Genomic DNA, 14470 nt, shown 5'->3' with positions numbered 1-14470 from the left:
TACAGTGAACCTCTCAATCCATTTCATATTGGCTTAAATGTAAGCCAAAGCTCAAAAATATGCTTTTAAATCTGCTTTGAATAGATGAGCTGTTTTAGCAAGATATCTCTCTTCTCTCCATAGTGGGACCTGTGCTATTCAAACAGACCAGGTTTCATCACCTATCAAGAGAGGATTAGGGTAGAGGCGGCTCTTGCACACTTTGATTTGTGTTTCAGATCACAATTTTGACTAGCCAGTCCAGCAAAGAAATGGTAAAGCAGCTGGAAGAGAAGTTAAAAGATGTAGACCTTGTGAGTCTGCGAAGAATACAAGTCATTGAAGTTTTGAAGAGAGACTTTCTGGAGCTAGAGGATGTGGAACAGTGCATGCCAGCAGAAGAGCCCAGCAGCAATGGTGAGTGTAAGACAGACAGGGTACTCAGGGAAGTTATGGCTTTGGACAGCAGGACAACCACTAGTTCTTGCTTTGGTCCCATATATACCACTTTCCTTTGTGCCGTTTAGTGTCATTCATGTAAGTGGGAACTACTGTGCCCAGAGGAACAGCAAAAAGTTTGTACCACAACACTTCTCTGGGGCTTTATCACATTTGGGCAAAATTAGTATATGGACTTCATGCATTACTGCATCTCTTGGTATTACCTAAAATTGACTTCATGTGCAATACAGCTTTATTGAGGGATTAAAAAGAAAAATGCATAGAGTTTATGGGGGTAACACGCTCTCAGACACACATATACTCATGCTGTTGAACATCACCCTGGGCAATTGACTGGCTGATCAAAAGGTCCTTGGTGCAGGCAGAGAAAACCAGAATCCTTGAAGCAGGTAGCTGGGGGGGAGAGGAGCAGGCAGACAGGCAGAAGGGAGGGAAGGAGAAGCAGGCAGGCCATTTACAGTTTCAGTGATCCTACAGGGATAAGCCCCTCCTCCCCCTCACCAACTCAAGATCTTGTCCTTTTACAAGGCGTTTGGTTTCTAGACAACTCTTAGCCTTTAGTCCTTTCCCCCAAACTACGTATTGCACAATGCTGGGAAGAGTTACTTTTCCAGACAAAGTCAGGTGCTTACCTTGTTGATGAGCTGGTTTTTGTCACTGATATTGCTCTTAGCTGCTGCTTCTTTTCTCTATGCTTAGGGCAGTTTTTCTTGAGTTCTTAAGGCTGTACTCCTTCAGTAACCAGTAACTACACATGAATAAGTTCTTCACAGCCCTGCAGCCTCTGTTTTCCAGTCCAGGTCTCCATTTCAAAGGCCTTTACTGCTGACACTTAACACTTCTCATCAACAAGACACACCTGGTACCAAGCTCTGGTTCACACAGCCAATTCTCATGATGAGTTGATAACAAGCTTAAAAACCTGAGCCCTGATGCCTTGCAAAGTTAGTGTAAGACCTGTTACTAGCAATGACAATATTGTTTTTACTGAGTGACAGGCAATGTTGGATGCTGTTGCCTTACCTATCTCTAGCTGTTCTTCTTTTCTGGTTGCAGTAGCAAATTTCTGGTCAATTGGCAGAGTAGGGGCTGGGAATGTTTTAGTGGATCGCAGATTCCCTTTTACCCTGTCCCTTGCACACCTGGCCACATGCCTCATTAGTGAAAAAGCGAGTACATCCCAGACCCTGAATATTATTTTTCCTCGCCATACCTCTGAGGAACTCCGCCCTTAATCTGACAGTTTTCAGCAGTGAGAATTTAAGCTATAGTAATGAAAAATTCAGAAACAGAAATTCCTGTTGGCTCCTGTTTTGAGCCTTTTTGTTTCAAAGCAGAACATGCTGAGCAACCAGAGTTGCAGTTATAGCATCATTGCAATGTACAGGTTCTACCACTGATCTGCTGTGGTATTGGACTTTTGATCACCATCTGACTGGTTGAGCAGTTGCATTTTTACCCACCTTTCAAATCTGCTCAGTTATTTCAGCTCTTTCTCGAGGCTAATAAAATGACTGCAGGAGTTCACGCTGGTTTCCCCCATCTGCAGCACAGCACTGACTAGGTGCATCTTGCTACAGACGATGCCCACTCTCCCTGCTGCCTCTGCATCCCACTAATGTGGTGGCAGACCAAATCAAACACTGAGTTGTATAATCAAGCACTTAGACGTGTATCAACCCTTTTACTACCCGCTAAAGGCTTCCTGCCCTGAAGGGGCAGTCTCCCTCAATAAGACGTAGCTAGTTATTCTGGACCCTGCCTGTTTGAAAACAGAGGCCTCAGGGAGAGCGCTCATCTCTGCAGGTAAAACTGCTTGGCCGGAGGAAGGGAATGCCTTCTCTTTCTGACCAGCACCGTTACCACTAACATTGGGAACAGTGAGTCCTAGGGAAGAGGATCACAGTTCTGTCGCTCTGACGTGACTTTAGATTTAATTTAATATGCCAAAACTGCACCAAAACCGCGAGTTACAAAATCGTGGAAGGAACTGTTGCCTACAGCATCCAAGGCTGAGATATTCTTTAAAAGGACCGATCTTGTCTGTATGGGAAGAGGACAGTATATTGAGTGGCTGCAAAGGCTGGCTTCTCAAGCAAAGAGGATTATTGTCAAGGCTGTGCATCGAGGTGGTGCTGCACAGAAGCCTGTGGGGAAGCCTTGGAAAACTAGCCGCCACAGAACAGGAGATGCTGTGTGCCTCTTGGTCACAAGACTGCTTTGCAGCCTGCAAAATCCCACCATATTGTTTTTAAAAGTGAAGTTGTATAGCCCTTTCACCAAATAAATTGAATGAAAACATAAATGGTGACACAAAGGCCATTGAAATTTCAGATGATGAAATCCTAATTTTCTGAGTCTTCTACTTATGAGAAGACTCAGATGATGTATTTGCTCTCTAAGAAGAGCACCAGGGAATGGATAGTCCAAATAATTTGAAAAAGGACCCTAACTGATCTATGAAGAGTATTTTTTTTACCTGTTGGAGCTCCTTTCCTCTGTTTCTGCAAAAAAAAAATCATTGTATTAGAAAAAATTGCAGTAAAAAACATTGAAGTTGCAAGGTCTAGCATGCAGGAAGTGCAAGAATTAGTGCTGTGTTCAACCGCAGCCCATCCCCACTACAAAATCAATGTTGTGATGCAGCACTTAATTATGAGGTTCATCCCACTGTAGATATTTCTTCCATTAGTTTGTTTAGTGGCTGTTTGAACCTACTTACATTTTTAATATCCAGAGCATTGCTGTGACATTGCACCCTGCATTTATATTTGTAGCACATGGAAAAACCATCTCTTTTTAAATCCTCTGCCTGAGAAATTAATTTTGTGCCTCTCCATCTCAGCTTATTGGAAGCAAATGACAGTTTCCAATTTATTTTTTCTGTTATTGTTTTATATAGCTCTGCCACAGAGCTCAGGGATCTTAAAATGTTGTGAAAGTGATTAGCCTGGAAAAATGTAACCTGTTTGTAATGGCTTTGGTAAATTGCTCTCAAAACTCTCTTCTGACCTGCTCTAGGGCTTTAATGTTAGATTGCTAGAGCTTGAGCTCTTTCCTTGGTTGGCCCTATTGTCCTCTTTTTGAGGTCTTAACAGTTAATGGCCCCCATGTGTACCAATGAGAGTGGAAATATTTTCTGACAGGGTTTCATGAAAAGTCTTTGTACCATTGTAGGCTTCTGTCTCTTTCTGCTGTTCCAGCTGCTGGACCTCATGTCTGCTTCGTAAGGATCAGTTAGCTGTGTCCTGCTAGCCAAACTTCCTCAAAGTTCTTTCATCTCACTGTCCCAGATTTTCAAAAGGGATGGTTTAAATCTGGTCCCCAAATGAGGAAGCTCTCCTGTCCAATGCACCTTTTGACCAGACCACACATTGATTTTTTTATCCGACTACTCTGGGTATTACTTTCAAAACAGCCTTCCTGTCAGGCAGGAGGGTTGGTAGGAGGCAGCTGTTACTGGCCTTTCTCCCTTTTCTCTTGTACGGGTGTTCCTTGGGTACAAAGGGGCTGAGCGCCTCTGTATCTGACTTCTGACATTCACTGCAGTAATCCTCACACGTCCTTCCCTAAGCCCAACATTCTGCTTCTCCAGAACCTTCTGTTAAAACATACTTAAAAATCAAGGTTTTGTTTCTCTCCTGACTTAGTATCCAACAACTCCTGATTTCAAGAAGGAGAACAGGAACATGTTGTTTTCCTAGCTTCACGTGTCTTCCATAAATACATGGAATCATAGAACCATAGAATTCACCGTCTGTCTGTAATGACTGACCTGGACCTTAGTAGAATAGACGAGACTGGTGTGCTTGGTGTTTCACCTTTCTTTCCCAATTAGCTTGGACGCATTAATCTTTTCTTTTTAACAAACTGCACGTCATATTTCCTCTGGGAGATAACTCTCTTGGCCGTTTCACAACTGAAGTAAAGGATTTTTTGTTTTGTCTTTTAAATACTGACAGACTTCAAGAATATGATCTAATGTTGTTCCCTTCATAACAGCAGGGTACAGTTTTATTAGATTTCTGAATCAAGCCCACAGTTTCTGAAGAATCAAGAACCTTTAGAAAGACATCTAGTTTTAAGGTAAAGAAATAAGGTGGAGGAAAGTCTGTTATAGACCAGCAACAGCCATGCATTAGCATGAATGCCAAGTTTGGGAGCAATAGAAATGTGGACTGACTCTAACAATGAAGAGCTGTAGCTCTTGATTATTATTAGATTTTTTTTGTTTCACCCAAGGACCCAAGTTTTGTTACTGGCAGACTCCCTGAAAGGAAGTAACAGGTAAGTACTCAGGTATAACATTAGTGCAGTCTGACAGTTCTTTTGCATGCAACAATAGTGCTGAGTTTTATTCTCTCCAAACCTCAAAAACAAGCCGATAATTTCTTTCATTATATGTGGTTACACTATTTAAGGTGATATGAAAGTGAAATTTTAAGCACAGCTTGCAAAAATGTTTACAGTATGAGTTAGGTAGTGGTGAACATCATATGTGTATTTAAACCAAACTGTATTAATGTAGTGACCTTCAAAGTGGCACAGACTAAATATATTAGGAAAAGGTGGAAAAAAAGAATAAACTTACTGGAAATCCCATGCAGGATGTGGGATTTCCAAGAATGGCTGATGCTGAAACATGGAGTGATTGAATAGGAAACAAAGCTTTGCCTTTATCACATTTTAATAGCACAGCATACTTCTCAAGTGACATTTTGAAAAGCATCACAAAAACTTGTTTTCAAAATGAAAGAAGTATCGTAACAGCTTACTACATGAGCTGAAAACATTTACTAGACAATCTGCTTCACTGAAGAAACTTGCAACAGCTCACAAAATTGTTTCAGCAAATACAGCAAGAGATGTTATATTGCTTGAGAAGTACTGCCACAATGTGATAGGGAAAATGCTCTCTGACACTTATAACACAGTTGTTGTTTTAAGACTTTGATAACAGAACTGAGATTATTGGACATATATATAAAAGCCATACCACAGGAAAAAAGTTTAATTAAGAATTAAGGAGCTGGGAACTATGTTTATAAATCATGTTTATGTTTAGATCTCCTGTGATCTTCTATGTTTAGAAGATCACTGGAATAAATGCAATTTTGATTTTTTTTTTTCTTTTTTAGATAAAAGGATGTTTGGAAGCTCTGAGACTTGGTTAACAATTATGGCTTGGTGTTCAGGGCATACTGGAATGAAAGAAGTTGCCAAAATTTCCAGGAACAACTAAAATTGTAATTTTGTGTACTGCATAAGCCATTGTTATTGAAAGAAACAGTCCTAAATCCCTCCCCTCCATTCCATTCCTCCATCAAAACTGTTCAGTATCAGGAAACTGGTCTGGGCTCACACAAACCTGGGAAAAGACAAAGTGAGCCTGTTTTCACTTAAGTTGCAAATCTGTGCTATAAGGTCTATCATCTCTTTTCATCTTTAAAGAAATTCTGTAGATCTGCAGACCATTTATGAGCGTAATAAAGCTATATTGAGATATAGCTATTGGAATGAAATACTTAGCTTTTCTCCCTCCAAGGCTTAGAATAGCTTTGAACGTGCTAAGAACAGCCTGTTGTGGATGACGAACGCTTGCTGTTTTCTTCACAAGAGCAACCTCCTTGGGAGAGTGCATTTCTAGACAAACAAAGAGCATGTGGTGAGCAACAAGGATTGCTTTTTCAAAACTGCAAAGCAGCTCCTCTCTGGGCCAGAGACTAAATCTGCAATGTTTCTTTAATGATAAAACATTTGGGCTTGCCAGACTGCAGACTGGAGCAGAGATCGTGATGTAATATAAATTCTGTAAAGAGAGCAATGCATACAGCATTCTTGGTGGGAATAGTGTGTGTGAGTAATTGATAGGATGCAGTGGACTGGCCTCTAATTGATAACATGAGAATTATGATCTCTTTCTTGCCCCCACCCCATTACAAACACTTAAAGCATCTGAACATTGCCAAACCATTTACTAATGAAGGTTAATATTTGTATGTGATATAGATACTGGCGCTATCTATTTCTGTTTTGGGAAAACAAAAAAACAAGCACTGAAGATAAGCACTAATGCATTTTATATGAACATAATCCATCTTTTGCAAGTCCCAGGGAACCTTTTTCTACATTGCTCTGCAGATCACTGACCAATAAATGGCTCTGCATATCTGCTCTCCAGGAATTTTAAGACATCGCACAGTGGATGCTGGCATCCCAACTTGTTCTTCCTAAGAAGGGACAGCAATGAATGCAGTGAATTTCTTTTTACAATTGCCATGTATTGTGCCAACTTAAGATGTGTAAGTGGCTACATATCTATTAAAGAAGAGAAGATAAAAAAATAGGAAAATATTTACTGAGGAAAGGACTAAAACATTTACCAGCCCCAAAACACTGTCTCTCAAAACACAGATAATTCCCCTTGTCACCTGTGTATACACTATTTGCCAAAGTAACTTACATGCATTTCCTTGTGCTTTGTCTTCTGAACTGTTAATGCCATCTTCAGTGCATATCCCAGAGAGAAACCTAAGTCTAAAAAAAGTAGGGAGCGCATCACAGCTGAAACACAACCAGCGCGCTCTCCAGGTGCATTAGTGCATTCTGCAGGGAAATGAGAGCAAGGCTCATGGCATCAGGGCAAGCGACTGACGGTGGTAATAGCTCTGCTCATGAAGAGCAGTCTCCAGAGAGAAGCGGGACATTCCCCTCCACCAGAGTTTCCTCCAGCATTGCTCCATGGGGAGAAACTCATATTCCCATAAGCATCAGCGAAGACTGGGGTAAGGCATGTTAGCTGTCTTAAGGTACATTTTTAAAAGCTGCTACAAAACTAAGGGAATAATAGGTTTACTATACACATTTGGGAAGAACTCAAAAAAAGGAGGAATGAAATGTCCTTGCAGACAGTCAGACTGGACATTAAGAAGGAAAGGCTTTCAGTAGCAAGGACAGTGTGAAGGACCTCCCGTCGTAAGTAGGAGTTGATTCTACTTTGCTGCAGAGGCACAGCCTATGTGATCTCAGTGCCTTCCTCAAGGCTGGACGGTGGAGGCAATCAGAAAGGATGTCCTGCTGTGATGGCCCTACTACAAACAGTGTGTTTGCAAGTTGCAGACCATTTGAAGAATTACAGTCATTATATTAGCCCTGGACTATTTGCCACGTAGAGGGAGAGTAATGAATTTCTGTCTTTTTTTTAATGTAGGAGTGGATGCATAGTGTCATTTTTGCAAACTATAAATACTAATGCATAAAAAAAAGAATTCTCATTGCAGATGAATGTAGCGCTGTATTTTAGTCCCCAGCTGGCCTGGTAAACACATTGGGGAAAAAAGGCTGTTTCTGCTCTGTATTCATCTTTTTTTCCCCACTTTTACCTATTTTTTTTTATTTATTTAATTTGCTAGACTTTATGCTAGCTTCTCATTTGGATGCACCTTTGAGTTATTATTTGGGAGCGGTTGGGGTTTTGGGTTTTTTTTGCAAGGGTTTAATCTTGTTCATGACCTCCCTAACTCTGCCGTCCTGCCTACATTTCTCCATTCCTGAATGTTGCTAGATCATACACATTTGCTCTGCACCTCCAACATGGTAGCTTAAATACTTGCTATGTCCTTGCAAACATTCTTACTTTCTCCTTTTAATTTCTTTTTGACAAATCTCTCTATTTCATGCATTTCACTTGTTTGAAATGAAATGTAATGGTGGTGGATAGTTTCGACTGCTGTTGTATCTGCAAGGATGTTCTACTGTGGGATTGCTGTGTTACCAAGCAGCACTTCAATAGTAATGTGTTGAAACATGTCCTCTGTGTTGGTCAGGTCCAGGTCAAGTTTTGCTTCTGTTCTTCTCAGGTCTGTGACTAGCTGCTCCTTTAAACACACGTTGAGGAGGTTTAGCAATTCAGTCACGGGGCCATATTGCAAAGAAACATTGATCTTCTCTATGAGGAGCAGTACTTTTCCATCACAACTACAAAAGTCCCCATTAGTATAGCATCTCAGTTTTGCAGTCTCTCTGATTTCCCGTAGCATCACATACCCATTGTCCCTTGCTCAGGGAAAGGAGGAAATGGTTTAAAATTGTGATAAGAGTCTCTGAGGCCAGTGCTAAGATGACCACAGCAGAGGATGGTTTGCCTCAGTCACAACCAGTCCTCTGAAGACAGTAGTAGCCAGTCCACCCACCCCATTGATGAGAAGGGTGTTGGTGTGGCAGCTCAGCTGCTAGCAATGCCCTTTTAAGAGGGCTGGCATCACAGTGCTGTGCTGTGCTTTGCATGGTAATGGCTTCTGAAGCACTTCGTATGTGAAAGCGCTTGAGAGACTAAGGAGGTACAGTGTAGTAGAAAAATGCAAAGGAATGTTCTTTTCTATGGCTGAAAATATTTGTGCTTTTTCACCTTTTGTTCCTGCAGACATTGCAATCCTGGGAATGGACATTGAAGTACAAACCATGGAGGACAACGTCATCAGCTTGGAGATGCTGTTTAAAACGTGGCTACACGACTACAGCACAGAGAGTGAACACCTCCATCTCCTCCTTCCATCAGGAGGCTTCAGCCATGCCACTGCACCCAAGACCACCCTAAGTATTTCATTTGCTCTCCTCCCTGCAGGGCGCTCCTAAATCCCACAGCCTTAAAGGTTACCCAGGCCTGTCCAATGGGCATGTTCCCTCACATTTAGAGACCCAAGTAAGGTCTCTGGGTGACTTTGAAAGCTGTCTGGAGTTTCTGTTGTCTCAGGCTGAGAGGGGCCATTTGCTCAGAATACTTCTAGGCTGATGCTGTGTCCTGTGGCTGCTGATGCTATAATTCATTTCCATTCTGCAGCAAAAATGTGGCTTGAAGAGTATGTGAATTTACAGCCACTTGGTCAAGGTAAAAGGGGCCTTACATACTGAGAGCCAAGGACCTGCTGGCTGTCTTACAAAGGGACTTGGCTTGTATTTATATCTGTTGATTTAGCACTAAAATAGCTAATGTTCTAGCTGGAGCTGCCAACAGTTTTAATAACGCATGGGAAAATTTATAAGGAACGTGTAATTTTTTTCCTTTACTAATCTAAGTCCTAACCCATCCTTGGGTGAGCACTGAAAACACCAACAGCTACAGCAGACATAGGTGTTTTCCATAAGTTGTTGTTGTTCCCATTGCACTGCCATGGGAATCTGCACATGCAGTTCCAGCAATCCCCTTTCCATGCCTCTCCAGTACGGTACTACGTGCCACTCCCATATGGTACTCACGTGCAGCTTCTCATTGCCGTCACAGCAGAAGCACACTGTTTTTCTTCTGGTGATCCACAGGCCAGTTCCACGCTGGAAGCCAAGCGCATAGAGAGTTGCTGGTGGCTCTTGCAGATATGTTCCACAGCAAGCAGATCAGAAAGCCTGGTGTGACTTTTTATTTATGTAGTAGCTACCATAACAGCCTCCAGACCAGCACAGGCAATGACGATATTTTGTTAAATGTGGATTTTCCTTCATCGTAACATTGAATTTCATGGTCGATGCATTGTCTTATTATAGCTAGCAAGACAAACCAAGTTACACCACAGTCAGGTTTTTTCACCTTCCCACACTCAAGAAATCTGTAGAAGGCCAGAGAAATCGTATGCAGCTATATATCATGTTATACCAGAGTTAGTGTCATCAGTGTGCTGGGTCTCTCCATAAACACAGGTAGAAAAGCTGGCAGGAAAAGTGTGGCCCTGAACCCAGCGTGGCACTGGGAAACAAGTTTCTGCTCACTCTGCTGCTGGCCACTCATTGCCAAAACTGGAACTTGCCTGCCCAGTTACCAACCAATCCTTGTTTCGTTAACATGCCAAACACCTGGAATTTCCCCTTGTGTGTAAAATGGGGATAAATTGTTGCCTTGTGTCACAGGCTTTAGCGTTGTTCTTCCCTTAATAGTTGCTGTTGCTAGAAAACATTAACTTAGGGTTTGTAAGTGCTTTGAGCGTGTCATGTGCTAAACGTCATTGCCATTTCCAGCAATCTAAACCAATCTCCTCCTCCTAGTGTGCTTGAAGTGTGATTTGCAGGAGAGATTGCTCGACCCAGCTCTACTTTCTGGGACGGTTGATGGCACCACAAGAGCAGCAGATTTGAATTCACCCTGCCAGATGGCAGCCTGGCCAGCTACAATGCTGTATAAACTCCGGGTTGTAAAGTAAGTGTTGTTACATGCTTTGCGCTTGGTAACTGGAAAGCTGGTGTAATAGCAGCCTTCACTCTTTCTGTGCAATTTCAACTAGGACCTAGTAACCTCACCGTAAAGTGCTAGGGAAATCAAAGTGCTAGTGAGCAAAATTCTGATGTAAGATACCCTCAACCCCCATAACTCTTAGTGTTATGGAACAGCACATCCCACACATGCAGACAGGAGTGCAGAGTCAAGAACGGTGTTACCACGACACTAGCACTTTTTGAGTGTTAGCACCATAGCTGTTATTCATGCAACAGTTGTTTCCTTCCAGTGTGAAGTTCTGTAGGTTGCAGCCATTGCTCCATATACAATTCTGCTGTTCTGTCACTACCTAATGAGGCCACAGCAATTAATTGGATGTCAGAGCCTGAGCTAACTAGTTGACTAGTATTAAAAAAGCAAGCGAAGCCTCATAGTGCTGTGACTTCATGTAAGAATTTATTTGCTTTCCCATCAGCAGTCTATGGCTGGAAAGCACAGGGCATAACAAGAAGAGTGATGCTCTCTAGTGTCTTTTCTGAGGTTTATTTATAGGAAAAATGTTGTGTAATTTCTGCACTATACAGTTCCTCTTAAAATGATTGTCATCCTGTCAGTAGCTGAAGAGCACTCAGTAATTGTGCATAAACGACCCACAGCCAAAGCACTGAAGCTACTTAATAATGCCCTGTCACGAACCAGAAGTGTGCTACGGACAGGCAATGTCAAGCACTGTAAAGTCTGTAGTGGTGTTTGTGGTGGGATGTTGGCTCTGTGCAGTAGAGCACATGTCAGTTTAAGTGAAGGATAACCACAATCCAGTACAAATCACTTAGGAAGAGATGTAATTGCCTGGGTGAGTTATTGCCCAAGAGGCCAGATTAACAATCTGTTTTGTATACAAAAATACATGAAGGCTGGATTTGCTTCTTGGCATGCTCTTGTCAACGCAGACACAAGGGAATCTGGAAATCAGCAAGAAAGCCTCTTTTCACTGCAACTGGACTTTTCTGCAAGGTTTCATAGTGACAGGCCACAGCAATACAGACATTAAGTGCTTGCAGCAGTATTGCAGTGCATACTGCCATCACCACTTGAGCTAGTCATCTCCTGGTAGAGTCTTCTTGCTGGTTTCATGTTGGCTGTGCTTCACTAACATGAGCTGTATATTTGCAGGGCTCTGAAGTCTGAAGGGGTCTGTGAGTCTGTACTGTATGGCCTGCCCTTCATCATCAAGCCCACAAGCTGCTGGCAGCTAGACTGGGATGAACTGGAGATAAACCAGCACAGCTTCCATGCTTTATGTCACAGTCTTCTGGTGAGTGTGTGAAAATTGCAGTCTCATGGGGAGGGATTGCCATAGAAAGGAATAGTTAGTGCACATCTAGTAAGATCTGTCTATCTTGCACCAGAAAACACGTTTCAAAAGCTGCAGCTTCATCTCATGGGTCAGAGTTGGGCTTGTAAATCCTTCCAGCCAATGCCTCCACTAGAAAGACGCTACAGCACATCAAACCTTAGAGAAGACTCTCTATAGCCTATCAGAAATCCAGTATTTGGAGGCATGAAGTGCAAAGGTCAGGGTTGGAGTTAGATGTGCATCTTTAACTGTGAAAACAATTAACCAAGGCTTGGGATGTGGAGGACTTCCCATTACTAACAAGTCATAAAGCAAAATTGGATGTTTTTATTAAGAATTGTCTTGCATTCAATTAAAAAAAACCCCAAACAACATACTATCCTCAACCATAATGCAGAATAGTGTTCTTATTCTGATGTGTCTGAATGCCTCTGCTCCTGAACCCAGCAGCCCCTACAGTGAAAGTGCCGAAGGAAGCGGCTATTGCCCATTGTTCACATCGGTTTTGCCTTTTGCCATTTAGAAAAGGAAGTGGATGCTCTTGGCCAAACGTGAGCCACAGAACACTAGTCCAAACTGGAACATCATGGTGCATTCCTACTACATCATTGTCCCTTCTGACTCTGCCACTCTACTTGTCAAAGCAGTTGCCAGCAGAGAGCTCTTGCTGCCATCAACCTTCCCAGCCCTCCTTGCTGAACATCCTGAGGGAGTGCACGGCCCTATAGAGGTAAGTCATTGGCAGCCCTGCACAGATATCTGTGGAAAGGATCCCAGTTGTACAGGCAGGAATCAGAGTAATGATCAGCCTTTATGGACAGGACACGCAGCTGCTGCTGAAGATGTATCCAACTCCCTCATTACTGGGCAACATGGATCTCCTCAGACTGCAGAGAGAGGTGGTGTAGGCATAAGATAAATCAATACATAAAGTGTCTCTGTTTCTTCCAACAGACTCAGGCTTCTGCATTTCCTATTTTGCATCTGTATGTTCTTCTCCTGAGTTGTCTGCCTCTGCTTCAGGGGATGCCAGGAAGGGCAGAGCCCTCACCATAGGTCTTAGCAGATGAGCAGAGGAGAAAACAGCTGTGAAAATGTCTAGTGACAGCTGGAATATGATGGAGCACTCTGAAACTTCTTCCCAGCAGCCAATATATCCTACAGCTTTCTACACGGACAGCAAATGCCTGTCCTTTGGAGCAATGTTGCATGTCTGTTGGGGGGAAGGGGAAGAGGTCTTAGGAAGCAGAGAGCTGAGGGTGACAGTGCCCAGAAAGGGTGCTCCTGCTTGCTGGCTGATTCTGGGCATGGGGGAGGACAGGACTGCATCCTGCAAGGGGATGCTTAAATCCATTAAGACCTGGTTGCAGATGCCTCTTGTTCTATATACAGCTCAGAGCGGTCCTCATGGGCAGCAGCACAGCCAAAGATCCTTTCTCCCATTACTGCAGGGTGGCATGGAGCATCTGTAACATGCCTGCAAAAAAAGCCCTCAACACTAAAAACCAACAAAAACCCCCGAGCAAAGCCCACAGCCTCTACCTGTCGTATCTCATAGCCACTAGGTTCTTTGTTCTGTCTGAGCAGAGTGCCCTGAACAGCTTGGAAGTGGAAGTTGCTTATAACCCCTTGCACCTAAAAAGCAACCTCTACAAATACCTGAGGAGTACGTTGTACAAACCTCTGCACAGGCCCAGGGACCAGCGACCAGAGCGGCATCAACCCAAGCAGGTATGTCTCTTGCCTTTGACTAGCCTAGATAGCCTCTGTTCTGTCCTTCTGGTCTGCTTCCTGCAGAAGGGCGGAGGGCAGCTCCCTGACACCCTGGCAGCACAGGGAAGGCAGCATACGGCAGGGGCAACAATCACTTGCAGCTGGTGGAGCAGAGGGATGGGCATAGCATGAGCTCATGCAATGGAGGAGAGGGATGCTGAACAGCTGGCACACGCAGACACCACCAGACTGCGCTGCTGAACAAGCCAGTGCCTCCTTCCACAAGGTGCATTCGTATTTTGTCCCTGTATTGCAGCATCAGAGCAGAGCCAAAGCCACGGTGGCGCCCCTTCTGATGGCTCCTTCTCCTGTCCAAGTGCTCAGACCAGCAGCGGCGAGGGGAGATTCCTGTGAGCGCTCCCTGCCCCCCAAAGAGTATGACGAGTTCCTGCAGTGAACCCCAGGGCGCTGCCTGCGCCTGCTCACGTGCAGTCACGGTTTGGCTTCTCACTCGGCTGCCAACCCCTACGCACTGGGCCGGAAGCGGTCAGCAAGACACTAAGCTTGGCCTTGGTCAGACAGGCACTTCCCATTGTTTGTTCCTCCTTGTTTTATGGTTTTGTTAGTCACCAAGTCAGTCTGCAGGAAGCCTGCTGCTCTGGGGCCCTCTGTCCAGAGGCTCAGCTATGCCCTGCAACACCCCATATTTCCCATTCTTGTCAGCACACATCACCAACATGCTTCAAATTTGGTTTCTG

At 43.5% G+C, this 14470-nt stretch overlaps 1 protein-coding gene across 1 annotated transcript; it reads left to right on the top strand.

Moving 5' to 3' along the window:
• Positions 1 to 251: 251 nt before the first annotated feature.
• Positions 252 to 14169, top strand: M1AP (meiosis 1 associated protein; the record flags this gene model as incomplete). The annotated part of the gene is given in 9 exon segments (XM_082315544.1): positions 252 to 396; positions 8864 to 9053; positions 9055 to 9089; positions 9092 to 9142; positions 10474 to 10624; positions 11816 to 11957; positions 12523 to 12729; positions 13587 to 13730; positions 14029 to 14169. Coding segments are annotated over 9 exon segments (1206 nt in total).
• Between the last annotated feature and the right edge of the window lie 301 nt (positions 14170 to 14470).

Source organism: Platalea leucorodia, assembly GCF_965183815.1.
Source record: "Platalea leucorodia genome assembly, chromosome: 6".
NCBI lineage: Eukaryota > Metazoa > Chordata > Aves > Pelecaniformes > Threskiornithidae > Platalea > Platalea leucorodia.
The sequence above is the reverse complement of the archived record's forward strand: the minus strand, read 5'-3'. Positions and strand labels throughout refer to the sequence as shown.